General features: G+C 36.6%; 1 protein-coding gene across 2 annotated transcripts in view; it reads left to right on the forward strand.

Moving 5' to 3' along the window:
• Positions 1-22,645, forward strand: part of lrp1bb (low density lipoprotein receptor-related protein 1Bb) — a 302,189-nt gene that overhangs the window by 202,384 nt on the left and 77,160 nt on the right. For both annotated transcript variants that reach the window (XM_084123162.1, XM_084123163.1), the window contains 10 exons: positions 189-434; positions 1,832-2,029; positions 4,261-4,465; positions 7,272-7,436; positions 7,706-7,950; positions 12,627-12,758; positions 12,898-13,125; positions 13,655-13,829; positions 15,023-15,117; positions 16,927-17,076. In XM_084123162.1, the coding sequence (XP_083979288.1) occupies positions 189-434; positions 1,832-2,029; positions 4,261-4,465; positions 7,272-7,436; positions 7,706-7,950; positions 12,627-12,758; positions 12,898-13,125; positions 13,655-13,829; positions 15,023-15,117; positions 16,927-17,076 (1,839 nt within the window). The remainder of the gene's footprint in view (positions 1-188; positions 435-1,831; positions 2,030-4,260; positions 4,466-7,271; positions 7,437-7,705; positions 7,951-12,626; positions 12,759-12,897; positions 13,126-13,654; positions 13,830-15,022; positions 15,118-16,926; positions 17,077-22,645) is intronic.

Here is a 22,645-nt window from a genome sequence, read left to right on the forward strand (position 1 = left end):
CACACCGAAACTTTTGAGGTGAAGAGCGATAAGCTTCTAGTCTTGTGCAAATGTTCAATGCAAACCAAACCTTCTATGTTTCAGTTCACACCTTGAATCTCATATGCCAGCAAACATGGCTTCAAATCACCAGCTTTTCAAATTGAATCTCTTTTTGCCCTCACTCATTCTGTTCTTGTCTGTTCCAGAGAAATGTTTGCAAGGTAATGGGGGTTGCAGTCACCAGTGTGCAGTGATCCCCAGCAAAGGGGTGGTGTGTTCATGTCCCACCGGACTCCATCTAGGCTCTGACAACCGAACATGCGAGACAGTGGACTATTGCTCTGCTCACCTAAAGTGTAGTCAGATATGCGAACAGCATAAGACCACTGTCAAGTGCTCCTGTTATCCCGGCTGGAGCCTTGATCCAGATGGAGAGAGCTGCCACAGCACAGGTATTTAAATTCCTCAGACTTACAGGTTACCATAGAAATGTAGTAAAGGATTCACCAGTCCCCTATATATATATATATATATGCTTCTGCCATGATGCTTTAAGCTTGATGTCGACTAGTCACTTGTCATGGCCTATAGAGGGTGCAACAGAAAATAAATCTTTGAAGTCAAAATGTTAAAATGACAAATAAATGCATACTCCGAGAGCACCCCACAAGACATGTTTGACTATACCATCTCGATGTTCAATCGGGAGAATGCACATTTTAAAAAGATAATTGTACACAAAATAAATGATTAAAATAAGCTGCTCTGTAGGACTAATAGCCCTGTGGGCAGTGCGGTGTCATATGCCATAGCTGTGCACAAGGCAACCCGTGTTTGAGTCTCAGCTTGAGGTTCAGGCTTATTTGTTCATTAATGACGTCACCAGTGACTAGTCGATGTCGACTCGACTTTCATCACATAAATGTCGACTTTAAAAAATCTGAAGTCGTTCAACCCCTGATCTATAAACATTTTTCAAATACAAGCTTCCAAAAACTGATGGTGTTGTGTAAGGAACAGACTGACATTTGAGTATCACAAGAAAGTAGCTGTTTTGATATAGACTAATTATGATTCTCAGTGAAATAACTGCACTGTGCATTTCTGTCTGCCCATAGTGGATCTGTCCACGGTACACAGCAATAAGAGCAACTGTAATACAATGACAGCGGGATACACAAACAGGAGCTTCCCATTGAGAAGCTAATGTCTTTATTGCAGCATGCCTGCCAAATGCTTTTAAATTGTCTCAGGGAATCTGAATTTAGGTCATTAGTCAGAATATGACAACAAGCATCTGTGTGGTATTTTATGGACTTAGTGACATGTATAGCTCTTGAGAGTAAGTTCTTGTTCTAGTAGACAGCCACATTTATAGCTCTCAGCAGGCATCTCCAGTTTTTTTTTTTTCTTAGTTTTTTCTTCTCTAAGATTTTTCTTCTTTGTTTTTTTGTTTTGGTAGGGGTGATGTTGCCTAGTAGATACAGAGCTGGACTGGAAACTTTTTAATATTCAATATAAATTATATGTAATAATAATAATAATAATATACCTCAAAAGACCTGAATCTTTTAAGGCCCATTTCACCTGCTGCACTTTTTGATCCACATATGAGGGTTTCATTTTTGTTTTTAAAGACCACTCAAGTGTAAAACACCATTATTCTAAGGTTTCTCTAGAATAACTGTTCCTGTAAATGTCTTTGATTAAAAATATCAGCTACAAGACTAATTAGTGGTTCTGTATAGAAAAATGTGCATGGCTGACACTTCAACACAAAGCGCAATGCTCTTGTAACCTCTAATGCACAGGTGTGGTGTGTTAATAATCAATTTGTTTCTTCTCCAAGATCCCTTTGAGGCTTTTGTTATCTTCTCTATCCGGCATGAGATCAGACGAATCGACCTTCATAAACGTGACTACAGCCTGCTTGTGCCCGGCCTACGGAACACCATCGCTCTCGACTTCCACTTCAACCGCAGTTTGCTTTACTGGACCGACGTGGTGGAGGATAAGATCTATCGGGGAAAGCTCTCAGAGACCGGAGGTAATGAACACCCAAATTGATGTCCCATTCCCTCTTGGTCTTTGTTTAACCTAAGCTTTAGTTTGAGCAGATATTCTTTTTCCCAATTCCTAGTACGCAGATCACGTCCCCAGAATAGTAACGCAATACAGTATGCATTGTGCGTACAATGGCTCTTTGAATGAAGCAGAAAAACTCTGAATACCCTTGTATTGTTTTGAAGACTATTTTGAAGCTGCATTAAGCACACATCTGAGTCTCTCTCTCAGAGGAGCAGGCCCCCAGTGCAGCTATTGCTCTCTCCTTTTGTTAGAATTCCATAAAGCTCTCCACAGCTGAGAATAATTGCAAACAGCTATATTATAGATAGCTGAAAAAAACTTGTTTACTACTGAGGTAAAACTTTCTTTTCTTTAAAACAGTGTTTTCTTTTCCTGAGTTTTTTTTATTTTCAGAAACCCTGTTAAAAACACTAGCAAATATTGCGTTTTGGATGCTGATAAGGATGTTGGTATGCTGGTGTCCATAGCAGGTTTCTTAAAGGAAAAGTTCAGCCAAAAAAAAGTTTTTTTTCTTCATAGAAGTCATACAAGTTTGGAACCAGTGTTAATTAAGTATTATTTAGAATGAACATTATTATTATTAGTAGTAGTAGTAGTAGTAGTATATTTTTAGCTGGGTATTCCAGAAAGCAAGGTTAACTTACCATCAACATATACCCTGAACTCTCGGTTGATTATCCTAAACCTTGCTTACTTGAGGTATGCAAATTTCAAAACTGCTGTCTGGACTAAGTTCAGTCAACCCGGAGTATGAAACACAGGCGTTCCACTTCATGAAGTGGACGAGGGAAGTTTATTTGGACAGACTTTTTTCGTTTGTGTAATTTTATTTTTCTCCAACAGTTCATTTACCTATAGGATTTTATATATTTCCCCCAACTTATATGATGGTGCATGAAACAAATTCACAATAAAAAAGGGCTTTAAATAATAAATCAGCTCCATAGTGAATTCCAAATGATCAAGGGCTTAGTGCGTTTAATTTAAACATTATGCACTAGTTCCACCAGTAGTGGGCACTCGTGCAACGTAAGCAATGACGCACATCCAAGTAAACGAGAAGGAGGGAAGTTAGCGAGTAAAGGGCATAAAAATTTGGAGTGGAACGCAACCTAAGAAGAAGTGCACCATACTTTCTTCTTCTTTTGTTTAATGATGATTTACATTCTTAGTGCATATCGCCACCTACATAGCAGTTGTGTAATAACTTTTTAATCTTATCTTTTAATCTTTAATCAGTTTCTTTATTACTGTGAACAAAAATGTTATTGTTTGTTTGATGCTAATTATATATTAAAAAAGAAACACTGATGGAACTAAAAAAAACAGACTGTGCTTGCAAAGATAATATGGCTGTATAAGTTTATTTTTTATGTTTAGCTATTTTGCTTCCACATTTCTTGTAATATATCACATATGTATACATTATATAGAAAACGTTTCATTGCAAAAAGAAAACTTTTGAGTACAGATCCAAGATGTTTGAGATGAGGGCACATATGCTCTGAATACCTCTGAAGTTAACTAACCCTGGATCATAACTTGCTCCGGAGCAGGTTAGGTTCAGAGGATAACTTGCTATGGCTTACATATCCTGAAAGTTACCTCAGGCTTTGGAACCGAAAGTTGAGGTTATCTGCTTACTTTGAGTAAACCTAACCAGGTAAGTCATATAACCTGCTTTCTGGAATATCCCCCAGTTTTCATTTTAATGTTAGTTGAAGTTTTAGTCATTTGCTTTTGTCTTTTTTTATTTAGCTTTAATATTTTTTTTTATTTTAGTTTTAGTAATTATAATACTTCAACTTATTTATTTAAGTTATTTTCCAATCAGCATTTACTTTTTATTTATTTATATATATTTTTTTAATTGCCGAAATAATTTTTGTTTTGTTTTGTTTTAGAGTGAACTACCCCTTTTACTAGCTTAACTAGCAAGACTCTTTTTGCCCGCTTCATCAGAAAGACATTGCCAGTTGGCCTACATCATTTACTCGTGAACAACATGACTAGAGCAGCATAAATCAGCATAGAAATGCATTCTGGTCCAAGCTGGTCTTTTCTGCAAGGAGTAGCATTTTGAAGAGCTCAACACTTCAAAAGAAAGTTCAAAACGACCAGAATGCTTTGCTGTGCTGAATTCAAAACCCTGTCCACCCTATGAACTAGCACGAGTGGTTTGTTTTGTAGGTGTGACCGGGGCCGAGGTTGTGATTCAGCATGGTTTGGCCACCCCAGAGGGACTTGCCGTGGATTGGATTGCAGGAAACCTTTACTGGATAGACAGCAACTTGGATCAGATTGAAGTGGCCAAGCTGAATGGGGAAATGAGAACGACTTTGATTGCCGGTGGCATGGAGCACCCACGAGCGCTGGCTGTAGACCCAGGACAGGGGTGTGTATTAGTCTCAAAATTTACCACATCCTAATTTTCTTTCCCCATACTCTGCTTTTCTTTTTCACAATTCCTTCAGCAACATTCACAGCAGTGAGAGCAAACACTGAAAAAAAGTTTCATTGCATTTTTTGTTGTAATTTGCCCTCATAGAGACTATCTTGGGTACATAACAGAACAATCATATTTCAGGGGACTTGTTTGTCATCTATTACTAATGATAGTTCTAGAATAACGCGCTGCATCTTGCTGTCTGTTTGTTGTGGTCTGTTTCTTTTTTTGTCTCTTTACTCTCAGCTGTGCTCTTCTCTTGTTCAGCTCTTCATTTCTCATGGAGGCATACTGGGGAAAAGAGCCTCAACTATGACAGCATAAGCTCAGGGATGTGTTTTTCATGATACAGTGATGCTTTTGATGGCAGATTTGTTTTTCATATCACAACACACAGGCACAAATAATAGCTCATTAAATTATTTTCATCATCATTCTTTATCTGGTTTTATCATTTTGTTATGTATTCCTAATGTTATACAGCTGAAACCATTTTTGTCCAAACATTATTTTTATTTTTTTCTGTGAGCAACCCATAGAGGAGAAATATGGTAATCTCCACAGTCCAACAAGAGCTCATATTGGTGCTCAGTTGGATGACATACTGTAAAGTATTTCACTGAAAGCTGAAAAGAACAATTAGGGAACATTTCACACACAGCAGCGTGGCACATTTTAAAAAGGACCTAATTCATTATAGTTACTCGAAAAAATGCCCCACACAGCTGTGTCATGAAGAGGTGTGTTGAAAATGTACTTCTGAAGGGATTAGCTGTCTTTGTGATTAGCAAGTCTTTTATTTATTGAAAACCTGGTTTAATGACTGGATGCCACTGGCCAATTAATTGGCCTTCTAAAAAGAAGGCAGCTACATCCTTGTAGCAATATTCATGTGACGCCTTTTTGCATGTTTTGTGCTTACCTGCTAGGTTCCTCAAACATTTGGTTGTCAATTTAATTGTTTCTGGTGCCTGATGCAGGAACCATGATCACACATTTCATTAGCATATGAGCTTGATGCAAGTATTTAGCATTTTACAATCCCCATTATAATGTGCCCTTTGCTTTCATGCCACCCCAGAGAACTGTGACACCAGTTAAAATTAACCCTCATGTTTGACATTGACTTCACTGGCAGACAGTTAATATAATAGTTTACTATTAGTTAATTTACTCTGGACGACTCAATAGTTAAGTGTTGTCCCAATGAGTAAATAGTGAAAATGACAGTAAAATAAATATTTTAGGCTGTGTTTTAGATCTATTGATATTTTATTAGGAAGAATGTGATTTTGACTTTTAGAATGTTTACACTGACGGACTATGGTCAGATATGGTGCATGACAAATGTCAGTGTGTTTAGATGAATAGTTTATAATAACACCGTGTCCTAACCAGACTGGCCGCAACATGCAATAAAAGGTTATCTTTTCCATGTTAATCAGAGTTATTGTCCTAACTAGCCGCGATGGTGACACGCAATGATTCTATTTTTAAAACGGTTTCTATGAAAGTATGATAATGAAAATCTCAGGTACTGTGTATGTGCTTTATTTCATGTTAAAAGCGTCTAATGTGAGTTTGAATATCATTTTGTGTCTTTTATAGCTATACTGAAAGCAACAATAGCCAATTCACCTCAGATCTTCAAAATAAATGGAAACAAGAACGTTCAAACTGTCAACTCATTGTAAACACACAAGTGTATTCTATGACAAAGATTGTTTCAGTAACTCAGTATGTATTTTTAATAATGTTAGAATGGTGTAATATTCATGAATTTGATATACTTATCCATTTCGTTGCGAGAGCCGGGAGCTTGCCGAGAGACTGAGCCCGCCCACGCGCTCTTCTGATTGGCTGTGATTTTTTATTGACTATTACGTCTCATAGTCGCAGAGTGTCTGGTGTGGAAAGACAATTGTTTGTGGCTGGAATCTTATCGCATCGCGTCTGGTTAGGACACTGTGTAAGGGTTTGAAATTAACAACCGCCAGCCCACCAAATGTGGGTGAAAATCCACAGTGGCGGATAACACACATATCAACACACTAGCCAATTTGGGAGGCTATGGTTCATAAATTATGATCTATCACTTTTGCATGACATCGCTATCAGAGCCCTTCTCCTAAAAAGAGCCTCAATCATTAGCAAAACAAAGCGTAAAGAGGGTCGCACACTGAGAGAAACGCCACGCAGTGCCACATCTTTAAGATTTGAACATTGTTTTCTATACGCATACCGGCAGCACCACTCGGCGTCTATTGAGATGTTCGAGGCACGGTGCTTCCTGTCTGCTGTGCTAAGCTGGAGCCCTAGGAGACAGTTAAGAGGCCACTTTTTCTAACCCATTCTCATAAATGCCGCATGTCCAAGACTTTTGGGTAAAAAGCGCCCTAGCATCTTTATTGCTACGTGCAGGTAAACTCAAGGCAATTATAAGAGACGTCACAGAATTTTGTCTTTATTTATATATTATTTTATTTGAATGGTATCCGCAAACAGTGATTGACTGTCGTGAAGCTGAAAACAATAGAATGATTCAGAATCAGATTTAATAATAAATGTATTTAAGTTGTATCTAAGTTGTATCTAAGCTTTGACATTGATGATCTGGTTTGTCTCTGATAGTTTTGGCTAGCAGAAGTTCTAAATGGCCGGTAACTTAACAATTTAGTAGCCAAATTGACTGGTAAGTGAAAAAGTTCATTTCAAGCCCTGTTTATAATCGTTAACATTTTTATTCTGTATGTAGCATACTTTTCTGGACCGACTGGGATGCCACTTTTCCTCGGATTGAGGCAACGTCAATGAGTGGGAGTGGAAGACATGTTGTGTATAAGGACATGGAGATAGGAGCCTGGCCTAATGGACTCACCCTAGACCATCAGGAAAGGAGAATAGTGTGGACAGATGCTCGGTAAGAGCAAATAATAAAATTGCAAATGAAGAATTAATATTTTGGTGCACATTACAAGAAGCATTGAATAAAATTATGGTTTTACATGTGATTCACTTTGATTCTTATGCAATAATTGTACAACAAAAGCAGTTTTTCAGAAATGAAAAACAAAACTAAAGATGTGCTTTTTCTTTCAGAATTTCCCTCAGGAAGTTGTCATCATTGTAACATCTTGTTGATATGGGCATAGAGTGCCGGTCTCACCTCATGTTTCTTTTTCCCTTCAGCTCAGATGCAATATATTCTGCCCTGTACGATGGCACAGGGGTCATAGAGATCCTCAGGGGGCACGAGTACCTGTCACACCCGTTCGCTGTGTCTCTCTTTGGAGGTGGTGTGTACTGGACAGACTGGAGGACCAACACTTTAGCCAGAGCGAATAAATGGACAGGCCGCAATGTAACTGTGATCCAAAAGACAAGCGCCCAGCCATTTGATCTGGAGATATATCATCCTAGCCGACAACCTCAAGGTGGGTTTTTAATTATTTAAGGGGGTAAATAATGAGTTAACAAAAAGCTAATAAATAATTCAATCATAAAAAATGTGCATTTAAATAAATAAATAATTGTAAAAAGTCAAAATGAAACAATTACTAAAAATATTAAATATGTCTTTGTTTGCCTGCGACCATTAACCGGCAACATGCAAATGTGTTCATTTATTGAAATGTTACATTCTCTGGGGCATTTTAATTTAAATATTTTTGGTCAAGAAGGGGTTCAGCTGACAAAGAGGTTTGGGAATCCCTGCCTTAAAATACTGCTGGAGGCAGTTCACTAAGTTTTAAAGTATAAACTTTAAAAGAGTAGCTCTTATGTGCATTCAATGAATAGAATAATCAAATGGAATGTGTTTATTAAATTGACAACAGTTTGATTATTTTATTTAATAAATGCATAAAATAGCTACTAATTTTTACGTTTACACTTATATTTATGTTTAAATACTGTATTTATGTACTGTGCTGACAGAAAAAGACCCAAAGAGACTGATAATTCATCAAATCACTTGAAATCAAAGATTAATTACAGTGTTGTATATACAGTGCATCATGCAAAGAATTTTGCTGGAGCTAAATAGACTAACAAAACCTTGTTGCCATAGGGACAACTTCTGTTTCTTATACGTATAACAGGCATCACAGTTTTCTTGAAAATTGCTGGAGGTGTCTAGGCATGAAATCAGAAGAAAAATTGCTATTGAAAAATCTCACCCCTACTGATGTTTAAACTCTTATTTGAAAACTCCTTATTTAACTCTCTTATTTAAACTCCTTTTTTTCTGTAGTGAAAAAAGTGTACCCCATGAGCTCATTCTGTGCACAAACCACATCACAGCAAGCCTTGCAGTTTTCATGTTGACCTAACGTAGCTGCGCGTTATTGTAAAAAAAAATAATAATAATATGATCTGCCTATGTTCGGGAGACACAGAGAAATTTTCTTGCATGCTCTGCGTGGTGAGGATTCATTTGAGCCGAATCCCGCTGATCATTCATTTCTTCTGCCAATTTGGAAGCCCAAACGGCTCTGTTTGAGAGCAGCAGAATAATTGAAAAAGGGGGTCATGCAGAGCGTAAGCAGGCCTGACGTGGACTCAAGATGGGCTCTTTCCTCAACCCAAATTAATTTTAATTGTTTCATGGTACAGTGTCACACAGGGCTTTGTTGCCAGCAAGGGCAGCAGATTATCTTCTGTTAAACAGACAGTGGCTGCTTGAATCTTTGAAGGAAAATGGGCTAAAATATCATGCAAAGATGACTTTTATTGGCATTTTCTTTATATTCTTTCTTTGATATTCAAAATTATATTATACAAAATGCATGTTCTTTTTGGTGTTTGGTGTTTTATGCCCCCAACGGCGCCTTCCAGGCAGCGAGGGGATGGGTAGGTTTAAGGTTGAGGGTAGGGTTAGCTGCCTCTAAGGAGCCATTGGGGGCTTAAAACACCATCGAGCGTTCTTTTTTATTTAGTACTGACCTCAATAAAATGTTTTACATAAAATATGTTTACATTTAGTCCACAAGACAAAAAATAGCTGAATTTATAAAAAATGACCATGTTCAAAAGGTTACATACCCTTGATTCTTAATACTGTGTGTCGTTACCTGGATGATCCACGACTGTTTTTTTGTTTTGTTTTGTTTTTGTGATGGTTGTTCTTGAGTCCCTTGTTTGTCCTGAGCAAAACTGCCCAATGTTCTTCAGAAAAATCCTTCAGGTCAAGGTTCTTTACGTACTGTATTTTCCAAATGCTTGAAAACTGAAGGATTTGCAGGACCTGAAGGATTTTCCTGAAGAACGTTGGGCAGTTTAACTGCTCAGGACAAACAAGGGACTCAAGAATAACCATCACAAAACAAAACAAACAAAAAAACAGTCGTGTATATACATATCTAATAGTATTAATATATTATATTAGTTGTATATTTATAACTAATATTAACTCATCTCTGATTTTTTTTTTTAAATTGCATTTTGTAATTTGTAAAACGTTAACTGAAGTTATTGTGATAGCCAAGTGTCCTAGGTGCCCAGATGTCCAAAAATGTAGCCTTCTGTGAGTGTTCATCAGCCGAAATAATCTGATTTGCATCATTTCAACCAGCCCAAAACTGTAGGGAGCCCTGCCAAATCGGCTCATGTCTCCTGCCACAGCACCGGCAGCCGGGTGACTGTTTTACACCGATAAGTGTCGACAAATTGTGCTACACTGCCAGAGAAGCCAATAAGTATGGCTAATCTAATTTTAAAGAGCTCATGGGAAGGTCTGGCTATTAAAGATGTCCAAAATCTGGGCTCTGGCCCCTTACAGTCCATGGCAATTGTGTTTATGTTTGGCCTACGCAGTTCTGTCAGGATAGTGGCAGACCTCTGAGGGTCCGTAGGGAGTGAAAAGGGGCTACGCTAACTAGCCTAATGGGCTAAGGCTACAGCCGTTAGCCTGCACATGGTAAATGCATTATGTGTGGTGAAAGAACTGAGGGTTGAGTTTCAAGAGATCGACACCAGTTTGGAGGGCTCCCATTTTTAGTGCCTGTGTGGCCTGCAGTGTTGTAAGCACTTTTCCAGCACATTGCTGACAGGCAAACCACTTCAAAATTACTATTGGAGTTTGCAGACACAGACAGGGTGTATTTTTCCCTATTTGGACAAGGCTGAAGCAGTGAAAATACAAATTATACTCAGCACTCTCTTTACATACAGCGATGTTAAGGTAAAGTCAGATGTATGTTTAAGAAGTAAGTTTTATGAAATCAGTGTCTGATTTTTGACTACGAACAAATCAGTATATCCAAATCAAGTGTCTCTACCATGAGTCAAGTGCACTCATACTGTTTATACTGTATTTATTCAAGCAGCCCCCCCCCCCCCCCCCCACCACCACCACCCCGCAGACCAGCTGAATGTATAATTAATTCTGTGGGATTCTAGCCTATAATTTACACACTAGAAATTATTTGTTATGCTCACTTGCAAAAATATGCTTCCTACATAAGTGAAATGGGTTCAGCATCGGAAAGAAATAATGGGCCTATATTCAAACACCCACTGGATCAATTATTTACAAGATGCAACTGCTTGTCGAGTTAATTGCATGTAGTTGCTCTGGGTTCATAGAAGGGTTAAAGTCTCTTGACTACAGGCAGTAGTGGCAACTATATAAATAAACATAATAAATGTTACTTGAGCAACAAATCAGCATATTAGAATGATTTCTGAAGGATCATATGACACTGAAGACTGAAGTAGTAATGCTGAAAATTCAGCTTTCCCATCACAGGAATAAAATATTAAAATCGAGAACAGTTATTTTAATTTGTAAAAAGATGTCAAAATATTACAGTTTTACTGTATTTTTGATCAAATAAATGCAGCCTTCGTGAGCATTAGAGACTTCTATCAAAACATTTTTTTTAATTTTTACCAACCTCAAACTTTAAATTGTTTTTAAATAAAATGTTATATTTTAAAAAGCTTATTTTATTTCAGCTATACTTTCAAGAAAACATTTTTCATTTTTATTTAGTTTAACTTATTGTACTAAAATAACTAAAACTGAAATAAACAGATATATGAATGAATAATAAATAATATATATATAATATATAATAATATAATAACAATATTTATATAAATAGTATATAGATATATAAATAAACAATAATAATAATAATTAAAATGTCAAAAACACATAATAAAATTACTTTCAGTATATACATGTATGTATTTTTTATATAAATTATGTTTTAAACTGTGAAAATTTCCCAGCATTTTTAATTATTTTCAATTGAACTGCCAACTTTACCAAGAATGACTGAAATGTTGCAGTTTGTTGTGGGCAGTGCTAATTAAATGACAAATTAGAGGATGATACTATATGAGGACAGAAATTTCTCTCATCCTCATTTCAGCTTGTCTTTTTAAATAGATATTTTCAAGGGTAGATATTTACCATCGATCTGTGAAAGATCTGATGGTTAAATGACTATTCACACCATTAGCTCTGTGTCTGCTCAACATCAACTTCCGTTGATGTATAGAAGCCCCTTTGCAAAGAGTTGTACAAAAGGTCTAAATGTGCTGTGGTGTCAAGAAGTCTGTGGAAGACATGAGCTGTCAGCACTGTTCATTCAACCTCAGCTCTTTTCTTTATCCTGAAATTTAGATGAATGTTTTCACTTTGGTATTGCAGTCTTTTGTTTTGCACATGTTCCCCTTTTTTAATACAGACATCTGAACTATCACATCTCAAACCAAAGGCCATCCTTCCTCATCAAGAAAAGTAATTCTGTCAGTTTGACTGTACAGTAACAGTTTTTTATTTCCTGTTGTAAGTCGGCAGCTGTTCTTTTTCAAATGTTTTCAATTCTTTTTTTCACAAACCACGCATAAACGTCATTATCTCAAAACTACAAACTTTTACATACATGCTGCTGACATATTATTGTAGCAGAGTTTGTGCTGAATACAGTGTAATACGACTTTAGCCATGAAATGTCACAAGTAACAGAAATAAGCACAAATGTCAGAGCATGTCAGAACACCTCAGACCCCAGAGGGTTAATTCATACGATGCAATATTGATTTTTCTCCTTATGTTTTCTTTCCCTGGTTTAAATGCGTGTCACCCTGGGTTTTTCAGCCTCAAACCCGTGCGAAGGAAACAATGGAAGAGGTCCTTGCTCCCACCTTTGTCTCATTGATTATAATCGCACGGCATCCTGTTCGTGTCCTCATCTCATGAAGCTCTCCCTCAACAACCGCTCTTGTGTGGGTGAGTAACGTCCCTCACACAAAAGTATGGATCAGTTTGAGCTTTCTAGAGGAAGTATTGACTTAAGTATATAGTCAGTATACTTGATATGCTTGATATATATATATATATTTGATTTTTGTTGTTGTTTTGGCATCAGCCCTGAAGAAGTTCCTGTTATATGCGAGGCGATCTGAGATCCGTGGGGTGGACATTGATAATCCGTACATGAATGTCATGACTGCTTTGACGGTTCCTGACATTGATGATGTCACTGTGGTGGATTACGATGCTCTTGAGGAAAGGATTTATTGGGCGGACGTTAAAACTCAAACAATAAAGCGTGCATTCATCAACGGAACAGGCCTTCAAACCATCATTTCCGGAGGTGAGTAAAAACAGGAAGTCAAAAACATGTTTTTCTTTTTTCTTTTTTTTTTCATGTTCTGTGTGGTTAATGTAAGGGTTTTCTTAATAAACACCACCTGTGAGAGTCTGTGCTGCCTGTTAATAAGTTGTGTTATATATATATATATTTTTTCCCCTGCTGCCACATTGTAGGTTTGAGCTGAAATACCGTTTTATTTGTCAGACACTCAGTCTTAAATTGTTTTTTCAATTACTAGAAGACTGTGTTCACAGGCAGCCTGCATAAAAAAAATGACGGTTGAAGGAATGCATTAAGAAAAGCAAAAGTAGTGCGAGATGTAGACTGTTGTAGATTTTCTTAAGTGCTGTCTGTTATCAAGCACGGTGTATGTCTTAAACCTTCTCAAACTGATTAGCATGCCAAGCATGTGCTTTTGGAAGTTATTTGCGCACAACATTTTATTACAGCATGCGCAGAAGTGCTGCAGTCACCCATGAGGCTTGTTGTAATGTGCTCCTGTGTTAATGGCTATCTCTGCTACGTGCAGATATTCAAAACTGCCGTGGGCTGGCAATAGATTGGCTCTCAAGGAACATGTATTGGCTGAGCTCTGAGAACGAGGAGACGCAGGTCAATGTTGCCCGACTAGACGGATCTCTAAAAACCTCAGTCATCCATGGGATTGACAAACCAAAGTGTCTGACTGTGCACCCAGCCAAAGGGTAAGCAGCCCACATGGACAGATTGCAAGTATGAGTAAGATTTTTGTTTGCTCTTGTTGCCTATATTTATCAGAAATTTCTTATTAATTGGTGAGAATAAATTAATATAATACATGTTATTTTCTTCCATATACATCCATATACACACACATATATATATATATATATATATATATATATACAGTGCAATGCATAAGTGAATACACCCATGCTAAAGTTGACTAAAAAGAGGAATAAAAAATCATATTTTGGAAATTGAACTTAATGCCTTAATTTAAAAAATTAGGAAAAATCCAACCTTTAAGGACACCAATTTTCTTTGTGAATGAATAATGTATCGTAAATAAATAAATGTTCTTCCTTAAAATACATGGTACATAAGTGAGTACACCCCTATGTTAAATTCCCATAGAGGCAGGCAGATTTTTATTTTTAAGTATTTTTTTTATATTTTTTTTTAGGATACTATGCATCCTGATAAAGTTCCCTTGGCCTTTGGAATTAAAATAGCCCCACATCATCACATAGCCTTCACCATACCTAGAGATTGGCATGATTTTATTTCAGTTAGCCTAAAAGCTAGTTTGATTTGCATTGAGAGATGATCTTATGGAAAGTACCCCATGCCAATCTCTAGGTATGGTGAAGGCTATGTGATGATGTGGGGCTATTTTAATTGCAAAGGCCAAGGGAACTTTATCAGGATGCATAGTATCCTAAATTTTTTTTAAAAAAAATACTTAAAAATAAAAATCTGCCTGCCTCTATGGGAATTTAACATAGGGGTGTACTCACTTATGCACCATGTATTTTAAGGAAGAACATTTATTTATTTACGATACATTATTCATTCACAAAGAAAATTGGTGTCCTTAAAGGTTGGATTTTTCCTAATTTTTTAAATTAAGGCATTAAGTTCAATTTCCAAAATATGATTTTTTATTCCTCTTTTTAATCAACTTTAGCATGGGTGTATTCACTTATGCATTGCACTGTATATACACATTTAATATATATGTATGTATATATATGTATGTATATGTATATATGTATATATATATATATATATATATATATATATATATATAATTATGTCGACCTCATGTGTCATGTCAATATCAACCTTAAATACAAACCACAATAATTATTTTAAATGTTTCTCCTAAAATTTTCTTTTTTGTTTCATGGTCTAGAAAAATTTTCTGGACTGATGGTAGTACAATAAACGTAGCCAATATGGATGGAAGTAACAGGAAGGTTCTTCATCAAAACCAGAGAGAACCAGTTGGTATGTCTGATTTCAGTCTATAAGAGAAAGCTTCAATATTACTGTATGTCAATTTTCTCTCTTTGATTCCCTCGCAATTCTTACATTCACAAGGGTTTAAAGCACATGAGTCACTGTTTTTCAATGTACTCTTAATTATATTTCTGAGGACAAAATCATACTTTTTATTCTGAAAAACTATACGAAATATAAGAAAAACAATTTTACGTAACTTATTTAAAACAGGCAGTGAAATCCATTTCAGTCTAATGCTGCGTTCCAGTCCAAAATTGTCATGCCCTTCACTCGCTAACTTCCCTCCGTCTCGTTCACTCGGATGTACGTCATTGCTTACGTTGCACGAGTGCCCACTACTGGCGGAAACTGCAATGGGCTGAACTGGAACGCCCTAAGCCCTTGATCACTTGGAATCAGCTATGGAGTTGATTTATTATTTACATTTTTTTTCCTTTAAGAATTTGTTTAATGCAGCATCCAAATGTTTATATGTGTGTTTCGGTTGTTTTAAATAAAACAATATATAATTAATATATCATAGAGTTGTCTGTTGTGATGGTGATTAGACGAGATCTGTGGTGACGTCACAATCGTACTGCATTGTGGGACATATAGGTGCCTGAAGTGTACATATGAAGTAGACTCGCTCCCTCGGTCAAAATCGAGGGAACGAGGGTCTGTCCATATAAACTTCCCTCGTCCACTTCACGAAGTGGAACGCACTTAAAAATGGCGGCAGGGATTCCCCCGAGGGGAAGTGCTTAGGGAAGTTCGCAAGTGCGTGTCTAAAAGTGGACTGGAACGCAGCATAAAATGTAACTGGCCACAACTATTATCTTTGTGAAGAGACCTCTGATTAGTCATCCCTATAGTTTTGACCTACAGTAAAGCAATTGCTGTAGTTAATTACCTTTAAATATGATCATTGAAAACTTGAACTTGAGTCAACTGTCTCTATAAACTGCTGCTGAATTTAAAGGCTTTGAGGATATTGTCATGTTTATGGACTTTCAGTTTGTTGTCATCAGTTGTTCTTAGTTTGTCTTGACCTAGTTTCTCAGTTCGTTTGATTAGTCATTTCGTTCACCTGTTGTCATTTAATTAGCTAATTTCCCTGGTGTATAATTACTTCTGTTTGGTTCAGTTCAATGTCGTCATTGTCAATGTTAGTTGTGTTTGTTACATGCAACCTTCCTGAGTATTCGAGTTTCCTTTAAAGGACTATTTTGTGAGATTTCCTATTTCAAGTCTCATTGGATTCTTAGATGCGTGACAGATATAAGTTTCATTTCATTTCCACAGCCTCACAAAGCCACAAATTTGTGGTTTAACAGGTTTATTTACAAAGTTTGTGCATCCCTGGCCTCTTGATTCCATCCATGTATATAAACATTTACACAGCTCCCATCCTCCAGCTAAATACGATTCCTCTGTAGTTTTTTATACACTTGTACATTCATTGATTATCAAATCACGTGCTCCTTTTGTTTTAGAGGGAGTCTTGGAAAAGATGTCTGAGAGTTTAAAGGCTTGTCTGTTGTTGTTGTTGGGAGTATATCATGCACTAGCCCCTCTCTCAATCAAAGCTGTCCTGACACTATTGAAATATCCTTCACTTGTCACAATCAATTTTCCCACTCTGTCAAACGCTCACCGTTTCCACTTTTGAAACAGGTTTTAGACAGAGATTTATTTTAATCAAGTGATTTAGTGTGTCTCAAAGAGGTCGCAACTATATTTCAAGCTGTAAAAAAGGATTCCATACCAGCACTCCAAACAACAGTTTCTAACTGACTTCTTGTTTTCCCTCAGGACTTTCGATTGACTTTCCAGCAGGGAAGATGTATTGGATCAGTTCTGCTAATGGGACTATCAACAGGTGCAATCTGGACGGCAGTGGCTTTGAGGTCATTGAAAGCATGAAAAGGGACTTAACTAAAGCTGCGGCTCTAGCAGTTATGGGTAAGTGATATAGCATCTAATTCATTCTTCATTAGTCAGGCTTAGGTCAAAGGTTAACCACCATTAACCTTAAGAAAATGACCGCTTACATGTTGATTTGATGGCATATGGCTGATATTTTATCTACATTTGTTTTTCTAATTAATGTTTGAGTTTGAGAATATTGAATGAAATTACTGGACTTTGTTGCTTTGGTAACAGCACACCATGAGGAGCACATTTATTAGAAAAAATAAGTGAAAGTGAAAAGTGGTAAAAGAAAAAAAATGTAAATTAGTCTCACATGGCATGCCCTCAGACCATCTGGTTGGTTAGCAGCTGGCTGCTATTTATCAGTTTTATCAGAAATAAAATTATGTTTAAAAGGCACCCGGTTGCAACAATTTTCTGAAGAAAGACTTTGTCATTGGATCTTGTAAAGGTTCTGTTTTCTGTTTAAGGCACATAGTAGCTAGCCTGGTAATACCAAAGGGGGGGGGGGCTTGTCTGAAGTTTAAAATCATTGGTTACCCGTAAGCCAATCACATAACGTTTGGTTATGGCGTGTGTTATGCGCATGCTCAGCCGCATCTAACTTCCACTGTAAACACATGTATGATGCGAAAACAAAACCATCGAGCGAAATACCGGAGTGAACATGGCTGTGAACGACTTTTGCAGATTATGTGAAGTAAATCTACGCATCCACGGTACAATCAGTGTCTACGTCGTCACGGCTCTCAGCCCGCCCTCTGTTCGTTGATTGGCCGGCTGTTTTCAGGCCAAAAACGGAAAGCTATTACGCTGTCTCAGACTGAGTACAGAAGCGAAATGAAATTGAGCGGAAGTACGAAGTCTGACGTAGTCAGGCTACATAGTAGCAATTGGACTAGATAATTGATAATAGATAATTGGACTAGATAAGAATGGTATATTCCCCTTATTCCATGTTTATTTTTCTGTACTTTATTTTATACAAAAGTCAACTTACATTTTCAGGTTTTTTTTGTTCTGCTCACAGAGATTGCTGGCGCAGTATTTAAATGTGTCATGATTTACCATCCCTAAATGTCTGGGTAGAAGAAGAAACTGTGGTTGGTAATGTTACATTCCCAGGTCAGATGGTCTTTTTATGTCAAAATTTGCAGTACTTGATCAGAATTAGTTATGGTGATATATTAGACTATATTAGACTCAAGTGTGACACTGTGAGTCTACAGCTACTTTGCTTCAGATTGGTAAAGACTGACAAAATAAAGGCATTTTGTCAAAAATAGATTTAACAATTTCCGTTTAGCCCTAGGAAACCCATTATAGAATGAGTTTAAAGATCAAATTTTGGTTCCCTGAGGAGCGTAAACATACATCTTAGAAAGTGGAGAAGTTTGATTGATTTAGCTTTATATAAACCAAGCTAATAAAGGCTGTCTTGGAAGATATCCATTTTATTCAATGCATGTTTTAATCACACACTTTAGGCCTACTGTATGACTCAAATTACAACTATAAACATTGGCCAGAAGCTGTAATTCTAGGGTTTATAAAGAAGTCAGTCAATGCTGGCTGCATTGGAAGGGAAGAGAGTTGCATAACTTTCAAATGAAAGCAGTAAATACAGCAAAGCTTGTAATTGTGCGCTTTTACTTTATATTAGACCATTACTCTTTCTCTTTGCCTAAATGTATTACACTCTCAATGTACAATGTCATCTGACATGTTTTCTCACATTACTCTCTGTCTGTCTTTGTGGGTGGAAACTTATGTCCGTTAATTATTCATTAGCATGTATTTATTTCCCTAAACCCCTGTTTTAACTGATTACACTGTCTGCATGCTGCAAAGGTATTAATCTTTGGAAAACCTCTATAGTCACGTTCTATTTTAGAGCAGCTATGATGAGCTGAAAAAACAAATGCAATTTGTAAGAAGTGGTGACACTCTTTTAATTAAACAAAGTTTGAGTCATTATTAAATTGGGAGCAGAATGCAGGCTGCCACAAAGACTAATGGGTTACTTTCAAAGAAGTAGCACTGTACAGCAAAACAGCAAAATGATGCTTTCAGTAGCCGCTATCTATCACAATTAATAGGCCTTTGTTCCATTGAGGAAATGCTTTCCATTACTTCTGCAACAACCTATGAGTCTGTTTGGTGGACAGTTATGTTTCTCGTTTATAGTATGACAAACTGCCAGAGATGTGTTTTTGGTATGCATGTTTTTTTGTTTGTTTTTTTTTTGCTTGTGTTTGTACTGAACATGCTTGCTATGCCCTTTCTTGGAAGACTACACTAGGATATGAGTCAAATAGTTCCTAGTCCAACAAATGAATACAGAAATGCAGTAGATGGTTGGTTATTTTAGTAGAAAGTTTTCTACTGCATCACATTTCTGATAAGATTTTCTTTAACATGCGGATTTAGTCCATACTGCCCATATAGTGTGCGTGTGTATACACTATCATTAAAAAGTTTGGGTATGATTTTTTTTTAATGATTCTTTTTAAAGTCTCTTATGGTTACAAGTTTTTGTTTTTTCTTGTGATGGCAAAGTTTCCAACTTTCAACCGCCATTACACCAGTCACATGATCCTTCTGAAATCATTCTAACATGATTTGGTGCTCGAGAAACAATTCTCATTATCAGTGTTTAAAACAGTTGTGCTGCTTTTTTTTTTTTTTTATGCTTTGATGGATATAAAGTTCAAAAGAACAGGATTTATTTGAAATAGTAATAGGTTTTTTTGTAACAATGCAAAAGTATTTATTTTGATCAATTTGATGCTTCTTTGCTGAATAGAGGTATTTATTACTATCAAAAAATAAATCTTACTGACCCCAAACTTATATACACAGTATATACAGGTATTATGGATCAATTCTACAATTTTTCAAGCTGTATCACACCTCTATAAAGGAAAAACCATCTTAGAGACTGAATAGCCAGGGGCCGATTACATATGCATGCAGGTGGGCAGATGATCTCGCAGTCTCTTGAGTTGGTGTATAAGTGGGTGATGAGTGGAATTTCACTTAGAATTCCATGTTTCCCTCTTCCATGCTGAATATGAACCAGTCAAACAATGGCATTAGATCATATACCTTGCAGATGTACAGCATATGTACCTTACCATGTTTATGCAGTTGATTAAAAAGTATAAAATATAAAGTAATCACATCCTCAATGTGAATACGAAAGGACACAAGGCGAGGAGATGAAAGAGTCTCAGTATGATTGATGTTATCTTTGTAATAAGTAAAGCAGACTGGGTTTCTGCACATATACTTGTATGATAAGACAGCTATCCCTTCCAAGCACACAAAACACTGCTTTTCTTTCAAATACCGGCAGTCTGTGTTTTTATAATGCATACGCCACATTGCCATGCAGGTTACCCACAGAGATCTAAAAGAATGGTATATATTAATATGCAGCATGAGAATGTCATCAGAGAACAAAGAGTCAGATTCAGCATAAAGAGGGAAACATTTGGAATACATTACTTCCCCTTCAGCTCATATGCACAAGAAGTCAAAAATGTGTGTAACAGCCACATACATACTTCATATATATATAAGATGCAAAAGTCTTAGGCACGTTAGTATTTTCACCCAAAAAAATGTTTTAAGCCAGTTATTTATGTACTTTGCTCTATGTATTAATCCAGTGAGATTTTTGTCTGAAGGAGTCTGACAACAGCTGGCATGCTCCACACGGAGATCTGATCTCACCAGCATCGAGTCTGTTGGTGATTACATGAAGAAAACTGTGGCAACGTCTTCAAGACGCTTGAAGAAACCTGCCTGCAAAACTACAGTACTGTGTAAAGTTTTAGGCACTTGTGTAAAAATGCTGTAAAGTGAGGATCCTTCAAAAATAACGTCATATTTAAAACAGTTAAAACGTTTAAAACAGCTTTTTACTTGGGTACACTTGCACATAGTTTTTCAGGTAGTTTTGCAGGCAGGTTTCTTCTCCTTTTTTGGCACAGATTATAGCTGTTTGCTTATTATTTGCTTATCTCCTCAAAATTACAGGTAGACTGTTCACAGTTTTGAACATGAATGAAACTTTTCTATTAGGCTGTATGATTTCCATGTGATGATGGGGGATAAGATTTTCAGTCTCTGTCGGCTCTATCTCCCTCCTAGCAAAAGCAACATAAATTAGGGCATTTGCCAAGGTTAACCTGTATAACGTGCTATCAGTTGATGTCCCCGTAAATTTACTTTGGTCTTGCTGTAACGGAAATGGTTTACGATTTCATCCACCCGGCACGGTAAAATCAACCACCCTGCAGTTTGTGTTGAGGGACAGGCCTTATCATTACAGAGAGCTGTGCAGGGAAATATACTCGGCAGAGACAGATGATCAGCAGATCGATACAAGCGGCGGCTGTTTGAAAGATGCGGCATCATTATTAAGCAAAAAAAAAAATCCAATGGCCGCCTTGCATCAAAGTCACATCCGTTATTAGAGCGTGAAACAGTAATTGAAGAGCATGATGACTGAAGAAATGAAAGCAATTTTCCTGACAGGATTCAGTCTTGCCACCTCCTCCTGGTAGAATCTTTAATGGAATGTGACCACTCAGGCAAGTGCAAGCTGCTGTTTAGTGGGCTGTGTGTCACCTTAAGACCTGTGTTGTTCTGTGATCAAACAGTTTAAATGGACATTACACCCAGAAGCAATCATTGATGTCTCTCACCCTGGACAGGTAAAGATTAATATTGACTGCAGTGATGACCTATGCAAGCAATCTTGAATGTCAAATACGCCACTGGCTGCTCAGGGTAGGATGCCATTTATACACAACTGGCCTTACTACAAAAAGCAAATATCTGATTGGAGACTCTCTGTGGCCTAAATGACACTATTATTTGTTTCTGGTTTATGGAGGAGACATGAATATCTTGTTGAAAAATATTTGTGCTTGTACTCATTGCATACATATGAAAGAGTTTAATCATGCAGTAGGCAACTGCTCTGTTCTAAAACTAAGAGAGCTGCCTGCAGAGACAGCATTTTAGGGCGAAATTTATAGATGTACAAATTCATTGCTTTATACAAGTTTAGGGGCGGTAAGATTTTTTTAATGTTTTTAAAAGAAGCCTCTAATGCCCTTCAAAGCTGCATTTATTTGATCAAAAATACAGTACAAATAATATTGTGAAATGGTATTACAATTTTGTTTTATATTTGAATATATTTTAAAATGTAATTTATTCCTGTGATGCAAAGCTGAATTTTTAGCATCATTACTCCAGTTTTCAGTGTCACATGATCCTTCAGAAATCATTCTAATATGCTGATTTGGTAACATTTCTTCTTATTATCAATGTGGAAAATGGTTGTGCTTTTTTGTGATACTTTTTTTTTCTCAAGATACTTTGATGAATTGAAATATAATTAAACATTATAAATGTCTGTCAGTTTTGACCAATTTAACGCATCCTTGATGAATAAAAGTATTAATTTCTTTAAAAATTTTACCAACCCAAAACTTATTTTTTAATGTAACTTTTGTTTTGTTTTAATATCCTATATTAAAATTCACAATGGTTCAATTAAAACAGTATAGTTGCTTCAATT

Source organism: Abramis brama (genome assembly GCF_963993115.1).
Source record: "Abramis brama genome assembly, chromosome: 8".
Taxonomy (NCBI): Eukaryota; Metazoa; Chordata; class Actinopteri; order Cypriniformes; family Leuciscidae; genus Abramis; species Abramis brama.